The sequence below is a fragment of the Chanodichthys erythropterus genome, chromosome 7 (genome assembly GCF_024489055.1).
Source record: "Chanodichthys erythropterus isolate Z2021 chromosome 7, ASM2448905v1, whole genome shotgun sequence".
NCBI classification, from domain to species: Eukaryota; Metazoa; Chordata; class Actinopteri; order Cypriniformes; family Xenocyprididae; genus Chanodichthys; species Chanodichthys erythropterus.
Genome location: NC_090227.1, coordinates 41,119,603 through 41,134,772, shown reverse-complemented (window position 1 = coordinate 41,134,772; position 15,170 = coordinate 41,119,603). Strand labels below are relative to the sequence as shown.

Genomic DNA, 15,170 nt, shown 5'->3' with positions numbered 1-15,170 from the left:
TATATATATATATATATATATATATATATATATATAAATATTTTGGGGTTGGGGGAAGGTGGGGGGAAACATTTTTTTTTTTATCAAAAAAATATACCCAAATGAACCAAAAAAAAAATATGTGGAATGTTTTTTTTTGTTTGTTTTTTTTTCATGTGCCATCAACATGTGTGCAGTACATGCTACATCATAAAATATCCAGTAAAGGGCTCCGACTGCTCCGACGCTGATGTGATGTGTGCTCCTTAAATGTGCCCCCCGGAAACATGAACGATTATTTCATCAGTGGTTCCCATGAGCTCTGAGAACAAATGCTAAATCAAACATTTCAGCAAATTGAAGACCAAAATCATTTTCCTTCCCTGTACAGCATGAGTACAGGCTCATGAGTGAGATCGCAGGTGAACTTACATCGACCTGTATTTCTGCATAGCTGGATCGTGTGGTTTGTTTTTAGCCTAGCATTATTAGCACAGTTTATGATGTGTGTTATTTCGTTTCAGACATCGCTGTAAAGCTCTGACCGGACAGTAATGGATTCACTGAACTTTGAGTCAGAGATGGAGACGGATGGGCAGGGCAGTTATTCCCTGTTTCCAGCGCTGGACAGCATGAGCAGCCTGACTGGAGCCGCTGAGAGTCTTGACCCGTGAGTTTGGGTGGAGGATCCACTGCGATCTTAGTCAAACATTCCCCTTCACTTACGCAGTGAAGCCACATAATTATAACCGAAAGGCTCTTCCTGCGGTCAGGTTTAGGGAGAGGTACCATCATATGGTTTGAAGTCATATAATGGGCACAGCACTGTAAGGTGACCAGATTTCTGAAATGGAAACCGGGGACATTTCCTATTTGAGTGGTCTAAATATCACCGAAATCTCATTTGTTATTAACTATTAATAAAAAACGGGAACAAAACATTTTTGAATGTTGTCTCAATGACTTTGACCAGTACAAATAAACACATAGAACATGCTCAAAAAAGAGGTTCAACATGTTAAGTCAGTTATGTTCAGAGATTAAACATGTTAAGCGAGTTATCTGCAGTATTCCATTCTGTTATCATGGATCTATGTGCAAGCCAGAGAAGGTTTGTTTAAAGTAAAGTGGTCTTGCCACTTAATGTGTTTTGATTGAAATGTGTATTGTTTGGATTGAAATAATTGTTTTTCCAAATTCTCTAGGCATGATTGTTTATATTTCCAGTTCTGGTTTGAATTTAAAAACTACAATCAATAATAACAATTAAGTAGTTGTGTTCTTATTTTTAGATAATCTAGTGTGACAATTTACCCGCCGATGGGGCAAATTGTCACAAGTGCACATTCTCTATTCAACAGTCTACAACTCCGTAATGAGATAAGATATGAAAATGTAATGAATACAACATATGTGCCCAAGACTTCCTTCTTTCATTTGGTATGACATTTATACCGTTGTGATGTATGGTGCTCAGTAAATGTTAGTCAGTGTGAAAAGTGTGACTCTGCTCTCCCCCCAGACCATGTAAATAAATACCATGGCACATTTAGTGCCACCATTCAGTTGTATTACCATCTCATGCTATCAGCACTGTACTTTTTTTTTTTAAGGTGAAAATTTACCATGGCTGTGTCTCAACTAAAGAGATGGCCACCTAGACAGCATTTTTAGGCACTATTTTCATTATTTTTTGATCCTGCTTAACTCAGTCTAAACCAGCTTTGATTTGTATGGTTTTGTCAACTCTAAACGTACTGAATTTGTTTAGCTAGCTTCATGCAACAGGCCGATTGAATACAATTAAGCACACTTTTATCATTAGGGTTGTGCATCTCACTGGGTTTAAGTATGAGGTAGGGATGCACCAATAGGATTTTTTGTGACCGATACCGATTTTGCTCTCTTATTTTTGTCATTAAAATAGTGTTTTGACTAGGGCTGTGCAATTAATCGCAATTGCAAAACAATCATGATTTGAGCACATGCAATTTCTATATCGCATAACAATGCAATTTTATTTATTAATTTATTTATATTTTAATTCAGAATATTTTGGATTCAGGAGAGAGGATGTGTCAGAGAGCAAGGTAATTGAGATTATTGCAACGAAACAGCCAATGCATCGGTGTATCTCTAGTATATTATTTTGTTCAGTACTATAAATAATATTTAAAATAACTTGGATTACTGCATTATTATGACCTACAACCTACCACATTGCAAGAACTATGGAGATGATTCTTTAGGCGGTGAAATAACCGCAGACAACAACAATCATGGGGAAGTCAGTGAGTAAGAGTCAAATTAAAAATGACAGAGAAAATTATACTACTGATTTGGGAAAAATTAAACAAAAACCATAGTGGTGCGCTGTGGTGAGCCAGTGTGGTTAAGAGATTTCTTTAATTAAAATCAAAATTGAAACCACGTGGTGAAAGCAGTGGCCAAATTAACTGAGTGCAGACTGGAGGGTCAGTCCAAGAGCTCTTCCTGGCTGATTTTAGCTGAAAAATCAGATCTATTGGAGATGTCCAACAGATTGTTTAGGTGACGAGAAAACCACAGAGAAAGACAGCCAATATGGGGAAGAGACAAAAATACATAATACAAAATACAATATATTGAAAAATACATAGAACAAATAAGCTGAGTGAATAACTCCTCAGAAAGGGGTATTCTCCGCTTTGTTACTTTTATTTCCTGTGCATTCCATTTTTATTCTTATGTATTTGTTTCCTTTTGATCTAAAGCACTTTGAATTACCATTGTGTATGAAGTTATATAAATAAACTTGCCTCTTTTTCAGTGAAACCCCCAGTGAGGTTGCAGACAAACCGAACCTCACATGGCTCGATGCTGCTCAGGTGAAGATCTCTCTTAAACCATGCTATTTCACACAAGTGTCATGTGATCAAATCAATTATTTTTGTGATTTTTAAGATTGTTCTGGAAGAGGCTGGGCGGCCCATGCACATCAAGGAGATCAAGCAGCGGATCATTGATCGTGGACTGGTGCAGTCAAAGTACAGAAGTGCTCCTCCATGATTTATAACGTCATGCACAAATGTCGAGATAAACACTGTTTCTCTTACTCTGTTCACAGCGCAAAGTCGAGCCTCGAGGCGGTCATGTATCGAGAGGTGAGTGGCACGGCATTATTTATGACACTGTCAGTCGTGCACCATATTTACTTTGGTTTCCATTCAGTACCAGCAATGTGTTTAATTTAGTGCATGATTTCATTTGTATGTGTCTTTCATTTTTACATTGATTTAAGTTTTAGAATGACTGATTTAGGAAAAAAGGTAAAGTCAGAGCAGTCTGTCACAGAGCGTCTACATGAAAAGTCAGCCTGCAGCGTTTTCTTTAGTGTCACGCTGTGTTACAGACACAGAAAGGGAGCAGACGCTTCAAGAGGATTGAGAGCAGAAATGGAGTTTTTGCCCTGTTGGTAAGTCGATGAGCACATGTCAGTTAGCTGTCAGTGTTTTACACTAGTTTTAAATTAGAAATTGTTTTCATTAGGACACAAGTGCCACATTGTTTTGTTGTTGTTAGTTATTTTTTTGTGCCGCTTTTTAGGCAACCGTCCAGTCATAATTTTCTTATTTTTATATGTTGTTTGGAGTCTGCATTAAACAACCACATATTTGATGATCTCAAATTATATTTGGTGTGGTCAACTTTAAAGGTGAAGTGTGTTTTTTTTTTAATCCTACAGGTTTGCCAATTTTTTGATCGAGGAAATTGGCACACAGTAGACCAATTTGAAGCAGATCTCACAGATATGTCACTTGCAGCTGCGTGCACATAATGGTGGCAGAAAATTAGCGGTAACAAGTGGAAGAAAATGGGCAAAATCCAAAGAATAAGATAGAAATTGGATGTCACAATCGGAATGCAAAAAATAGTGTTTATTTTGTTTATAGAATACCGTGAAGATGCCCTTTTAGGCTAAACGCAAACGTTTATGACTAATGAAACCTGCAATGATTAGTCTACTATTAAAGCTTGAATTTGATGTAAATGGTAAGTCTACATAATATTCACATACAGACGTGGGCAAATACCCTTGATAAATATGAGCAAAGATGACTATAAAAATAATTCTGCATTGTTTATCCTTTTTATCTTTGATTCATAAAATTTGCAAAAATCTAACCTTTCACTGAAGGAAAAGAATTGAAAGTTGGAGGAAATTCACATTATGAAATAAATGTTTTTCTCCAAAACACGTTGGCCACAGTTATTTGCATCCCTAGAATTTTTTATGAATAAAATATCTCTGAAGTACATTCCCATTCACATAATATAAATATATATATATATATATATATATATATATATATATATATATATATATATATATATATATATATATATATATATATATATAATATAATTTTTTTTAGCACAACAGGGTGATCATGAACATGAAATTGGCCAAATTCCCTTAATCATTTATCACAATGAGAAAAACCATAGAATATAGTTCTGATGTGCAGCAAAATATTGTTGAGCTTTACAAAATAGAAAGTGGCTGTAAGAAAATAGCTAAAGCATTGAAAATCCCCATTTCCACTATCAGGTTGATATCAGATGTTCCAGTCAACTAAAGATGTTACTAATCTCCCTGGAAGAGGATGTGTGTCTAAATCATCCTAATGTGCGGTGAGGAGAAGAGTTTGAGTGGACAAAGACTCTCCAAGGATCACAGCTGGAGAACTGCAGAAATGTTTGAGTCTTGAAAAATCCTCTGCTCTCATTCAGAAACAATCTCCAGCATATTCAGTTGTCAGACAAGACTAAAACTTCAAAAGGGACTGGCTTCTATGCTCAGATGAAACTAAAAAAAGAGCTTTTTGGCAGCAAACAGGGATAAAAAGTACCCCAAATAATATTTTAACCTATAACATTTACATAGTTAACTTTTAAGCATAGCCTATAACATTTTTATCTCAGAATTCTGACTTTTTTTTTCTTGCATTTGCATGTTTATATCTCCCAGTTCAGACTTTATAACTCACAATTGTGAGTTTATATCATAATTCTGAGGGGAGAAAAATCAGAATTGTGAGATATAAACTCACAATTCTGTTTTTCCTTCTAAGAACTGTGAGATATAAAGTCAGATTTGCAAGGAAAAAAAGGACAGAATTGTGAGATATAAACTCAAAATTAGCTTTTTTATTCTTTTATTCCATGGCTTCCACAGACTGCTACTGCAGAACTTTCATTTTCTCCCATCAGGTAGGCTGCGCCCATAAAAACATCAGTGTTGTTGGAAAACACAAAATAGGTCTGTTGGCCTGACATATTGGACCACTAAAACAAACAGAGCAACTGTGTTTCTACCTTTTATGAAGTCCACCTCTAATTGTCTTATTTGTATGTTCATTATACTGAGATGACACACTTCACCTTTAAATAGTTCCCAACAATTTAATGGCATAACCCATGTGAAGCTTTTTTCTGCTGTATTTTTGTCTGTTAAACTCTTATCTTTTTGTAACTCACATTTGCAGACTGATGAAGAGAGACAGCATGCATTGCAGGCATTTTCTGCTCAGTCAACTTTCTCAAGTTCAGGGTCTGGCTCATCTCTGGGACATCTGCCTTCCCCCACAAGCCATGGTGAGTCCAGGGCGAAGGTCAGGAAAGGTCCCCGCAAGAACCAGAATGAGAAGTACCGTCTGAAGTACATCCGTCTGCGCAAGGCTGCCCGTGCCATGATATTTGTGAGTACAAGTTTTTTAGTTTTTATACCAATAACACAGGCTGCGTTTCCACCACAGAACTTTCCCCAGGAACTAGTGACTTTAGAGTGGTACTCAGTGTGTTTTGACTGCAGGAACCAGAGTCTAAATGAAGTTCCGTGTAAAAAAATTCCCCCTCAGAAAGTCCCTGCTCACGAGGTAGTCTTTTTTCAAAGTTCCGGAACTTTCTGGGGTGGGACTTGGGCACTGAACATGCTGATTGGTTGAGTTCACGCAGCATTTTATTTCAGCCATCGTTTTTTAAAGTCTGTTGCGGTGCGTGCAGGAAGAGTTGTTTAATATTCAAATCAACAGTGGAATTTAAAAAATACGACCGATGGACTGACGATGGTGTTCAGGCTTAGATTATATAGAAAGATGATATGCGGAGGACAAGAAACTGGAAACTCGCACCCAGTCCTACGTCACCAGACTAATTTCATGGTACTTTAGACCACTATGGAAACACAGCTAGAAATGGGTATGGGGGGGGGAGTTTCTGCGAAAAAAGTTCCTGGGACAAATTGGTCCAGGTAATTTCAGTGTTCACACTGCCAGCGACCAAGTGACATGATCCTATTGACTTTAGTGGAGAACACAAGATATTCTCCATTCATTTTAACCAACAAAAAAGTGATTGCAACTTTCAGATACGATTTTATCCTTATTTTGATAGTTAATTTAAGGCCGTTTCTATGGTTATTTTAATGACAAAAGTTGAAAGCGCATCAATGTAATGAGTGAGCACACATCTCTCAGCTCCACTTAACACTGGATTCTTTGGGAAGCAAGGTTATTTTTCCCTCACAGCCAAAAACACACTTCTTTGGTGACATTGTAGATGTCGCTGTCGCTGCCGACGACTTCCGTAAACCTGAACGAAGCACATTGATGGGTGTGTTCTTGCTCTCTCCCTCTGGTTGATGTGTGCATGTGCTCTTCCCGGAGAAGTGCCCATACATGGAATTCCGCCCTTTATTACGTAATACAGGGCCATACCCGAAAAAAACATTCTGAAAATTGTAGGAACTCTGATGGGGTGTATTTAGCGCAGAAATACATCATCATATGTCTAACTTCTTTTTTGAATCTTTGGCCATGTTTAGCAAGACAATCCAACTCTTTAACAGTGTAAGTAAGTCAGAATGCATGAAATGGCATTAGACCCCCTTTTAAAAAATCTGAATAAATAGCCCTAATGGCAAAGATCACTCATTGTTTTTCCATCATCTTTTATGTACTGATTCCATTTATATTTAGTTCCCTGTTTTAGCAACAAGAAAACTGATTTGGTGTCTGACATTCATGAATGTTACTCCATGTTGTATTCATAAATATTACCAGGCATCAGTAGTGGGAACACCCACTAGCGACAGTGGGAACGCAGCTTAAATATGTAATTGCTTAGTTTGCACATTATCATGGTAACCATGCTTGAATCTGTGCCCTTTGACTCCCAGGAAAATGCAGCGCTATATGATGAGATTGCTCACCTGGAAGAGAAGTTTGTCCGGGCAAAAGAAGAAAGGAGGTACATCCACACTTAATTATTGTCATTACAAAATATTCTTTATTGAAAATTAAAATTCAGATTACTTATTCATTATTTTAAAAATTGTGTACTGACAATAACAGTCCAGTTTTGTATTTAATGCATATTTTTTTCCAAACACTTTAACAAAAACTAGGCCAAAATGCAAAAGCCATGTGTGACAAACTAAGGATACCCTTATTGTTAACATAGGAATTAAGATGGTAAGTAGCAGTCAGGCACTGATAATCAAATGTCTTTGTCTAATTGATAATCAGCAAATTTGATCGCCTCTATAAAAGCAGAAGTTTTGGCAGTTTGCTGTCCTGGAGCCTTCAGGTGTGTGTTAACACAATGCCAAGGAGGAAAGACATCAGCAATGATCTTGCTGTCATCAATCTGGGAAAGGTTATACGGCTATTTCCAAACAGTTTGAAGTCCATTATTCTACAGTGAGGAAGATCATTCACAAGTTGGAAGACATTCAAGACAGTTGCCAATCTTCCCAGGAGTGGACGACCCAGCAAATTCACCCCAAGATTTCACCGTGTAATGCTAACCACAAGACTTCTGAAACAAAGTCCTTTGGACAGATATGACCAAAGTGGAAATGTGTGGCCATAATGCACAGCACAAGGCTTGGTGAAAACTAAACAGAGTGTTCCACAGCAGAGGAGTCTCAATGTATATGAGTCAAATGTGAGCTTTCTGTAAAGCTTGGTCAAAAGTGAAGTCCTGACCTCATCCCAACTGAAATTCTGTGGCGAGAGCTGTGCATAAACAAATACCCATAAACCTCAGTAAACTTGAGCAACTTTGTAATGAAAGGCCAAATTTCCTCCAGAACTTCATGTTATTGCTGCTGAAAGTGCACCTTTTAGCAGATTCATAGGGTGTCCTTAGTTTGTCACCCATGGCTTTGGCTTGAATTTTGTTAAATAAATACTGTTACGGTGTAATAACATGTCATGTGGTGTTGTTCATCTGAGGTTTTATTTTCCAAATTGTAAGACCTGACGACAAACTAGATGATTTATATATATACTACCGGTCAAAAGTTTAGAAACATTACTATTTTTTTATGTTTTTGAAATGAAATCTCTTATGCTCATTAAAGCTGCATTTATTTCACAATAAATACAGAAAAAAAACAATAATATTGTGAAATATTACAATTTAAAATTATAGTTTTCTATTTTAATATACTTTAAAATATAATTTATTTCTGTGATGCAAAGCTGAATTTTTCAGTGTCACATGATCCTTCATAAATCATTATAATATACTGATTTATTATCAATGTTGGAAACAGTTGTGTTGCTTAATATTATTTCATAACCTGTGATACTTTTTCAGGATTCTTTGATGAATAAAAAGTTAAAATATAAAAAAAATATATATACTACCGTTCAAAAGTTTGGGTTCAGTAATTTTTTTTTCTCTTTTTTTAAAGAAATTAATACTTTTATTCAGCACGGATATGTTAAATAAAAAGTTATAGTAAAGATTTATATTGTTAGAAAATATTTATATTTTGAATAAATGCTGTTCTTTTTAACCTTTTATTAATCAATGAATCCTGAAAAAAGTATCACAAGTTCCAAAAAAAATTAAGCAGCACAACTGTTTCCAACTTTGATAATAACTGCATATCAAATCCTCATTTTAGAATGATTTCTGAAGGATCATGTGACACTGAAGACTGGAGTAATGATGTTGAAAATTCAGCTTTGCGTCACAGAAATAAATTATATTTTAAAGTATATTAAAATAGAAAACCATCATTTTAAATTGTAATAATATTTCACAATATTATAGTTTTTTTCTGTATTTATTATTAAATAAATGCAGCCTTAATGAGCATTTAATGAGACTTCGTTCAAAAACATTAAAAATAGTAATGTTTCCAAACTTTTGACTGGTAATGTATATAAGTCCACTTAATCTAATTTCTTTACTCCAGATTCCTGCTGAAGTCTCTGTTGCAGTATCAGTCTCTGGCTGAAGGAGAGGCGGTCTCGACTCCCAGCTGCAGCACACACACGCCCGTCAGTTTGAGCTCCAGCACACCAGGTGGTGTCGCTCTACCAGGGAGCCACAGCCAGACCACTGGACTCTCAGCATCTGAAGACAGCCTTTTGAAGAAACCCAAAAAAGAACGAAAAGAGAGAGGAAGAGAGAACGGCAGGGAAGAACGTGAGTGTTTCTCACCACAGTGTTTTCTACGTTATAGGTGTCTGTATTTTGACCAGATTCAATAGTTAGCATGTTTGCTTGACTTTCAGTCATGAAAAAGATTTGTAAGAAGAGGAAGGTAGCAGAGGGAGGACTGCGCAAGCTCGTGCAGCCAATCTCGCTGGACTCTTCCGGGAGGCCGCTCTTTCCCATCGTGCTCGGTGGACTGACCGTTTACAGCCTAGGAGAGGTCAGACAATCATCCAGTCCTGATGTGATATAACAGAGGCGTCAAACTCGGTTCTTAAATGGCAATTTCTGCAGAATTTAGCTCCAACTCTAATAAAAGGGGACCTATAATGCCCCTTTTACAAGATGTAATATAAGTCTCTGGTTTCCCCAGAATGTGTCTGAAGTTTCAGCTCAAAATCCCCCACAGATCATTTATTATAGCTTGTTAAATTTGCCCCTATTTGGGTGTGAGCAAAAACACGCCATTGTTTGTGTGTGTCCCTTTAAATGCAAATGAGCTGCTGCTCCCGGCCCCCTTTCCAGAAGAGGGCGGAGCTTTAACAGTTTTAACAACAACAAAGCTGGAGTATCTCACGCAGCCAACTAAGTTAATCAAGGTCTTCAGGATTATTAAAAACGTCTATTGAGGTGTTTTGCAGCTGTTTGGAGCTACATTCTGCAGGATAGTTTGGCATGTGTGAAAAGGTCGTAACTATTGTTTTCTTGGCAGTGAGAATTAGGTGTGAAATATTTTCTTCCTGAAGCTCACGTTTGTGTTTTTATCGTAGATCATCACAGACAGGGCTCTGTTTCATGACGACACTGCTATCTATCCTGTGGGGTTCTGCAGCACCAGAGTTTTCGCCAGCATGAAGAATCCTGATCAGAAGTGTCTCTACACCTGCCAAATCAAAGATGGTGGCCAAGGACCACAGGTGCTCACTTATGCATATCTATGCTTATTGACCTGATGTTGATGTATACACAAGCACTGAGGATTTTAAATGGAATATATGCTTTTAAATGCTATATTCCTATTAAATGCATCAGTTCTTGTACTTCTGTAAAGATAGTGAAATAACCCTGGTTATGAAGATGTCTGTAAACGTTTACTGCAGAAGTTAACCATATGAACTGAACATTCTTGTAATATTTAGTTTGAGATCGCACCGGAGGATGACCCACAGAATGCGATAGTGGCCACATCTGCCCTCGCCTGCCATGCAAACCTGCTCAAAGCCATTGCTGCCCGCAGGTAAGTTCTTGTTGAAGGATTTCTCAGAACATGGTATTCAATTTTATGTATAGCTCATTACTGAATGGAGTTAAATTAGTCTGCATATTGCAAACCAGCATTTATTAGTATAAATCTTCCATGTTTTCATCACGTTAAAGCACTTTGTCTCTCAACATCCTCTTTACTGTAATGCAAAAAAAGTTAATTAAATTGTAAAATACAGACGTGGACAAAATTGTTGGTACCCTTGAAAAATATGATCAAAGATGACTGTAAAAATAAATCTGCATTGTTTATCCTTTTGATCTTTAATTCATAAAATTAACAAAAATCTAACCTTTCATTGAAGGAAAAGAATTGAAAGTGGGAGAAACTCACATTTTCTCCAAAACACGTTGGCCACAATTATTAGCACCCTTTTATTCAAAACTTTTTGCCATGATAACAGCTCTGAGACTTCTTCTATAATGCCTGATGAGTTTGGAGAACACCTGACAATAGATCAGAGATCATTCCTTCATACAGAATCTCCCCAGATCCGGTGTCGGTGCTTCTTCTCTTCAGTTCACTCCACTCATTTTCTTCAGGGTTCAGGTCAGGGGACTGGGATGGTCATGGCAGAAGCTTCATTTTGTGCTCAGTGACACATTTATGTGTTGGTTTTGATGTTTGCTTTAGATCATTGTCATAATGGAAGATTCAACCACAGCCCATTATAGGATTTCTAGCAGTAACTAGGAACTTTTTATCCATGTGTGCACCAAACCCATCTGATGGATTTGCTGCCAAAAAGCTCTTTTTTTTTTCTTTTTCATCTGACCATAAAAGCCAGTCCCATTTAAAGTTCCAGTCGTGTCTGACAACTTAATATGCTGTAGATTGTTTCTGGATTGAGAGCAGAGGATTTTTCTTAATTCAGAAAAATCAGATGCTGTTTGATCTTTTTTTTTTTTTTTTTTTTTTAAGGCTTTCTGACTCCAAGATCATTTAATCTCTGCAATTCTCCAGCTTTGATCCTTGGAAAGTCTATGGCCACTCAAACTTTCCTCCTTCTAATAAATGCTGTTATTTTAAACATTCTATTCTGAATCTTGAAAACAATGTATCAAGGCTTCCATGAAAATATTAAGCAGTGTTTTTAACATTGATGATAATAAGATTTTTTTTTCTGAGCAGCAAATCAGCATATCAGAATGATTTCTGAAGGATCATGTGACACTGAAGACTGGAGTAATGATGCTGAAAATTCAGCTTTGATCACAGGAATAAATTACATTTTAAAATATATTACAATAGAAAAGTTATTTAAAATTTTTATAATATTTTTACTGTATTTTTGATCAAATCAAAAGTAAAAATGCAGCCTTGGTTAGCAGGAGAGACTTCTTTCAAAAACATTTAAAAAACAAATAATATTTTTGAATGGTAATGTGTAGAAAATTTTAATAAAATTAATTAAAACATAAAAAATAAAATCTTAATGAACTTGCATTTAGCTTTTTCCACCATTGTGACCCAGACATGTGTTTGATTCACTCTATAACCAGCTATTTATTTATTTATTTATTTATTTATTTTATCTAGTGCCAAACCCTTGATCAACATTGTCCCGTCTGGAGCAGACTTTTTTGGTTTCTCTCACCCCACCATTCAGAACCTGATCCAGAGCTGTCCTGGTGCTCGCAAGTGCAGCAAGTGAGTAACGTTCGATTCTATTCTACACACCAAAATAATGTGATCAGATTAGTTTTACTGCAAGCTTTGAAATGTCTAAGAAGCCACCATAAAACATTTTCAGTCATAAAAATGAATTTATTAATGACATAATAGTGGCCACTGTGCAAAATACTAAGTATCTTTTTGCCTCCCTTCTTCAGTTATCAGTGGGTGCGTTTTGAGGTATGTCGGCCCGGTGATGGTCAGGTGGCACATGGCCTTTCAGAAGATGATGCATCTGTGAACTTTGAGTCGTTTCAGCGAGTGCAAAGCTGCGAGGAGAGCCTGACCAATCAGAACCTTACGGCAGAACACAGCTGCACAGGTCAGACAGTTACCACAACAAATCATTTATGCATAATTATGTAATTCCCTGTCCTCAAGTCAAGACACATTTATTTATATAGCTCCTTATACAATACAGATCACTTCAAAGCAGCATCACATTAATAAAAAGGAAAATAACAGTTGTAAATAACAGAAATGTTGTAAATTCATCAGTTTAAGCTGTAAAGCATCTCTACAGAAGACAATAGTGTTATTCAGCTTCAATAATTCAGTTCAGTTCATTCAGTCATTATCCTGCTCAATTAATTTCAAATGTTCTCATCCAGCAGTGTCAGTGCAGTTAAATGTACTCTATGGCCCTCTAGCTGTTTAAAAAAAAACTGCATGGATTTTGCAGGAAAAAAAGGTTACATAGTGCACCATTAAATCAGTATTATTACTCATCTTTTAAACCCCAGGTTGTTGCCATAATAATTAAAATGATTGATTTTTATGAAGGAAATAAATGAAGTGTGTTTGTTTGACAGTGCGACCCCTACAGCCTAACATCTCATCTCATCTTCTGAGCTCGGCAGCGCTGCAGAACACCGTGACGTCTCTCTCCAACACTTGAGCTTATTCAAACACCTGAGGTTTGCTTTCAAATGGATGATAAGTTCATATCCAGATGGGTCCTGTTTACTGAAGTACAACTAAATTATGGATGCGCCTTTCACGTTATTCATCATGTGGCACTCAAATCTGCATTATGAAAAAATTATTGTTTAAATGCACCATGTCACAGTATTCAGTTACTGTTTCAGACTATTTTTTACATGATAAAAAAAGTCCTTGTCATGTCTGTTATTATTTGCACTCTTAATGTGTGTTATGAAAGTGTGATAATATTTCAGATAAAACAGACTGAAATGTGGGACTAAATCAAGTCAAGTTTTTAGTGTTAAAGCCTGTTCACTCCAAGAATAACTATAACATATATTAGTGTCAACACCAAAGCATGATATCATTCTGGTTATTATAAACACGCAGTTTTGTTGTCTGCTGCTTTATGTGCTTGAGCTCTTTAAAGCAGGATGGATTCTGATTGGCTGTTTTTATCGTTCATCTTTTGAAAAAATACGTTGAAAGTGATTCCAATGATATGGTTCCTCTGTGCAATTATCATTATAGTTAGATTTAAATTCAGAATGATTTTTATATCTTTGTTACAGTTATCCTCGGTGTGAACAGGCCTTTATAGTTTAAAATATCAACTTGTTTTGCCAGTTTTGTAGAGCTCAGCGGCTCTTTCAGAAGCCACACAACACAATTAGCAAAACCCTTCAGGCTTTCATCTTTTATTATGTAAGACATTCCATGTGTTTGATGAGAAGGCTACATTGAAAACATAAACTTGACATTATGCCTATTATCTCATTATGTGGTAAATATAAGACTTCACAACATTTTAAACTAAATGAAATTTCATGCCCTGACAGACATGCGATTGGATATCTTGAGGGAATGTGAAGGAATCTGTGATATTGTAATCTTTGGAGGTTGAAATACCTGAGAAAACCACCAAGTGTCACTGTAGATCTGTGAAATACAGATGCCTCATTGACAGTAACTACAGCTTCACGCTTCTGGCTATTGCACCTTGCTTTGAACAAAAGTCATGAAATCAGAATGAACCCTCTTAGTCTTTTTAATGTGTTTTCCTGGACTTATTGTCAATTATTCAACAGTGCCCATTCCCATTCAAATGTGCTTTGCCTCTCTGAGGACACTTTCCTTTTCAGATGACATCAATATAACTTCTCACATAACTTGACTTTAAATGATCCAATCAGTTACCCATGGATGATAAATCTGCTTTTTAATTATTTATTTTTACTGAATATTCTTTTTTTACTATAAATATGTTAGTGTATTGTGTGACAATTAGTTGCAAATGCTGTTTTATGATGATTTGACACCGTCACTAGCAAAGGAAGAAACAAAGCTTTTTGAAACTGAATCAATTGAGCCAATTGATTCGGAAAATGATTCACAGTTGCAGAGCAACCAGGATCAGAAAAGTTAAACAGCAATTTAAAAAAAATGAAACGCAAATGTGATGTTTATCTAGTCATTTTTGTTTATTAGTATGGCTGAATTGAAGGTCAGTGGTAAAACATTGGTAAATAAAATGAGATTAAATACATGAAGTGTATTTGTATTATTTACATTTAATTATTGCAGGAAAGCTGTCAATAAACTCCTAAATGGGAAAACAAAGCAAACTTGCTTTACTTATTTGAAAAAATAACTTGGATATTTTGTTTACAATATTTTGTAAATTTGCAAAAGTAATGGTACTTTACTAGTTACTTAAGAAAAGTAATCTGATTATGTAACTTGTGTTACCCCCAACACTGAAAACCACTGCCATAAATTACACTGTAAACCTGAATAAGTTGGGCTAACTCAAAACATTTGAGGTATTCCATTA

General features: G+C 36.1%; 1 protein-coding gene across 3 annotated transcripts; it reads left to right on the top strand.

Annotated features, from left to right (window-relative positions):
* Nucleotides 1-233: 233 nt before the first annotated feature.
* Nucleotides 234-14,945, top strand: tbrg1 (transforming growth factor beta regulator 1). Of its 3 annotated transcripts, none has more exons than XM_067390603.1 (15): nt 234-401; nt 504-649; nt 2,789-2,846; nt 2,923-3,005; nt 3,086-3,122; nt 3,371-3,433; nt 5,508-5,720; nt 7,199-7,269; nt 9,233-9,465; nt 9,555-9,694; nt 10,245-10,391; nt 10,614-10,711; nt 12,278-12,388; nt 12,571-12,734; nt 13,225-14,945. In XM_067390603.1, the coding sequence occupies exons 2-15, from the start codon at nt 534-536 to the stop codon at nt 13,308-13,310; spliced, it is 1,620 nt and encodes a 539-aa protein (XP_067246704.1). In that variant the 5' UTR covers nt 234-401; nt 504-533; the 3' UTR covers nt 13,311-14,945. The 3 variants fall into 3 exon arrangements, with proteins under 3 accessions (XP_067246704.1, XP_067246703.1, XP_067246706.1); XM_067390602.1 differs by having other exon boundaries at nt 3,353-3,433; XM_067390605.1 differs by lacking the exon at nt 3,371-3,433.
* Nucleotides 14,946-15,170: the final 225 nt, after the last annotated feature.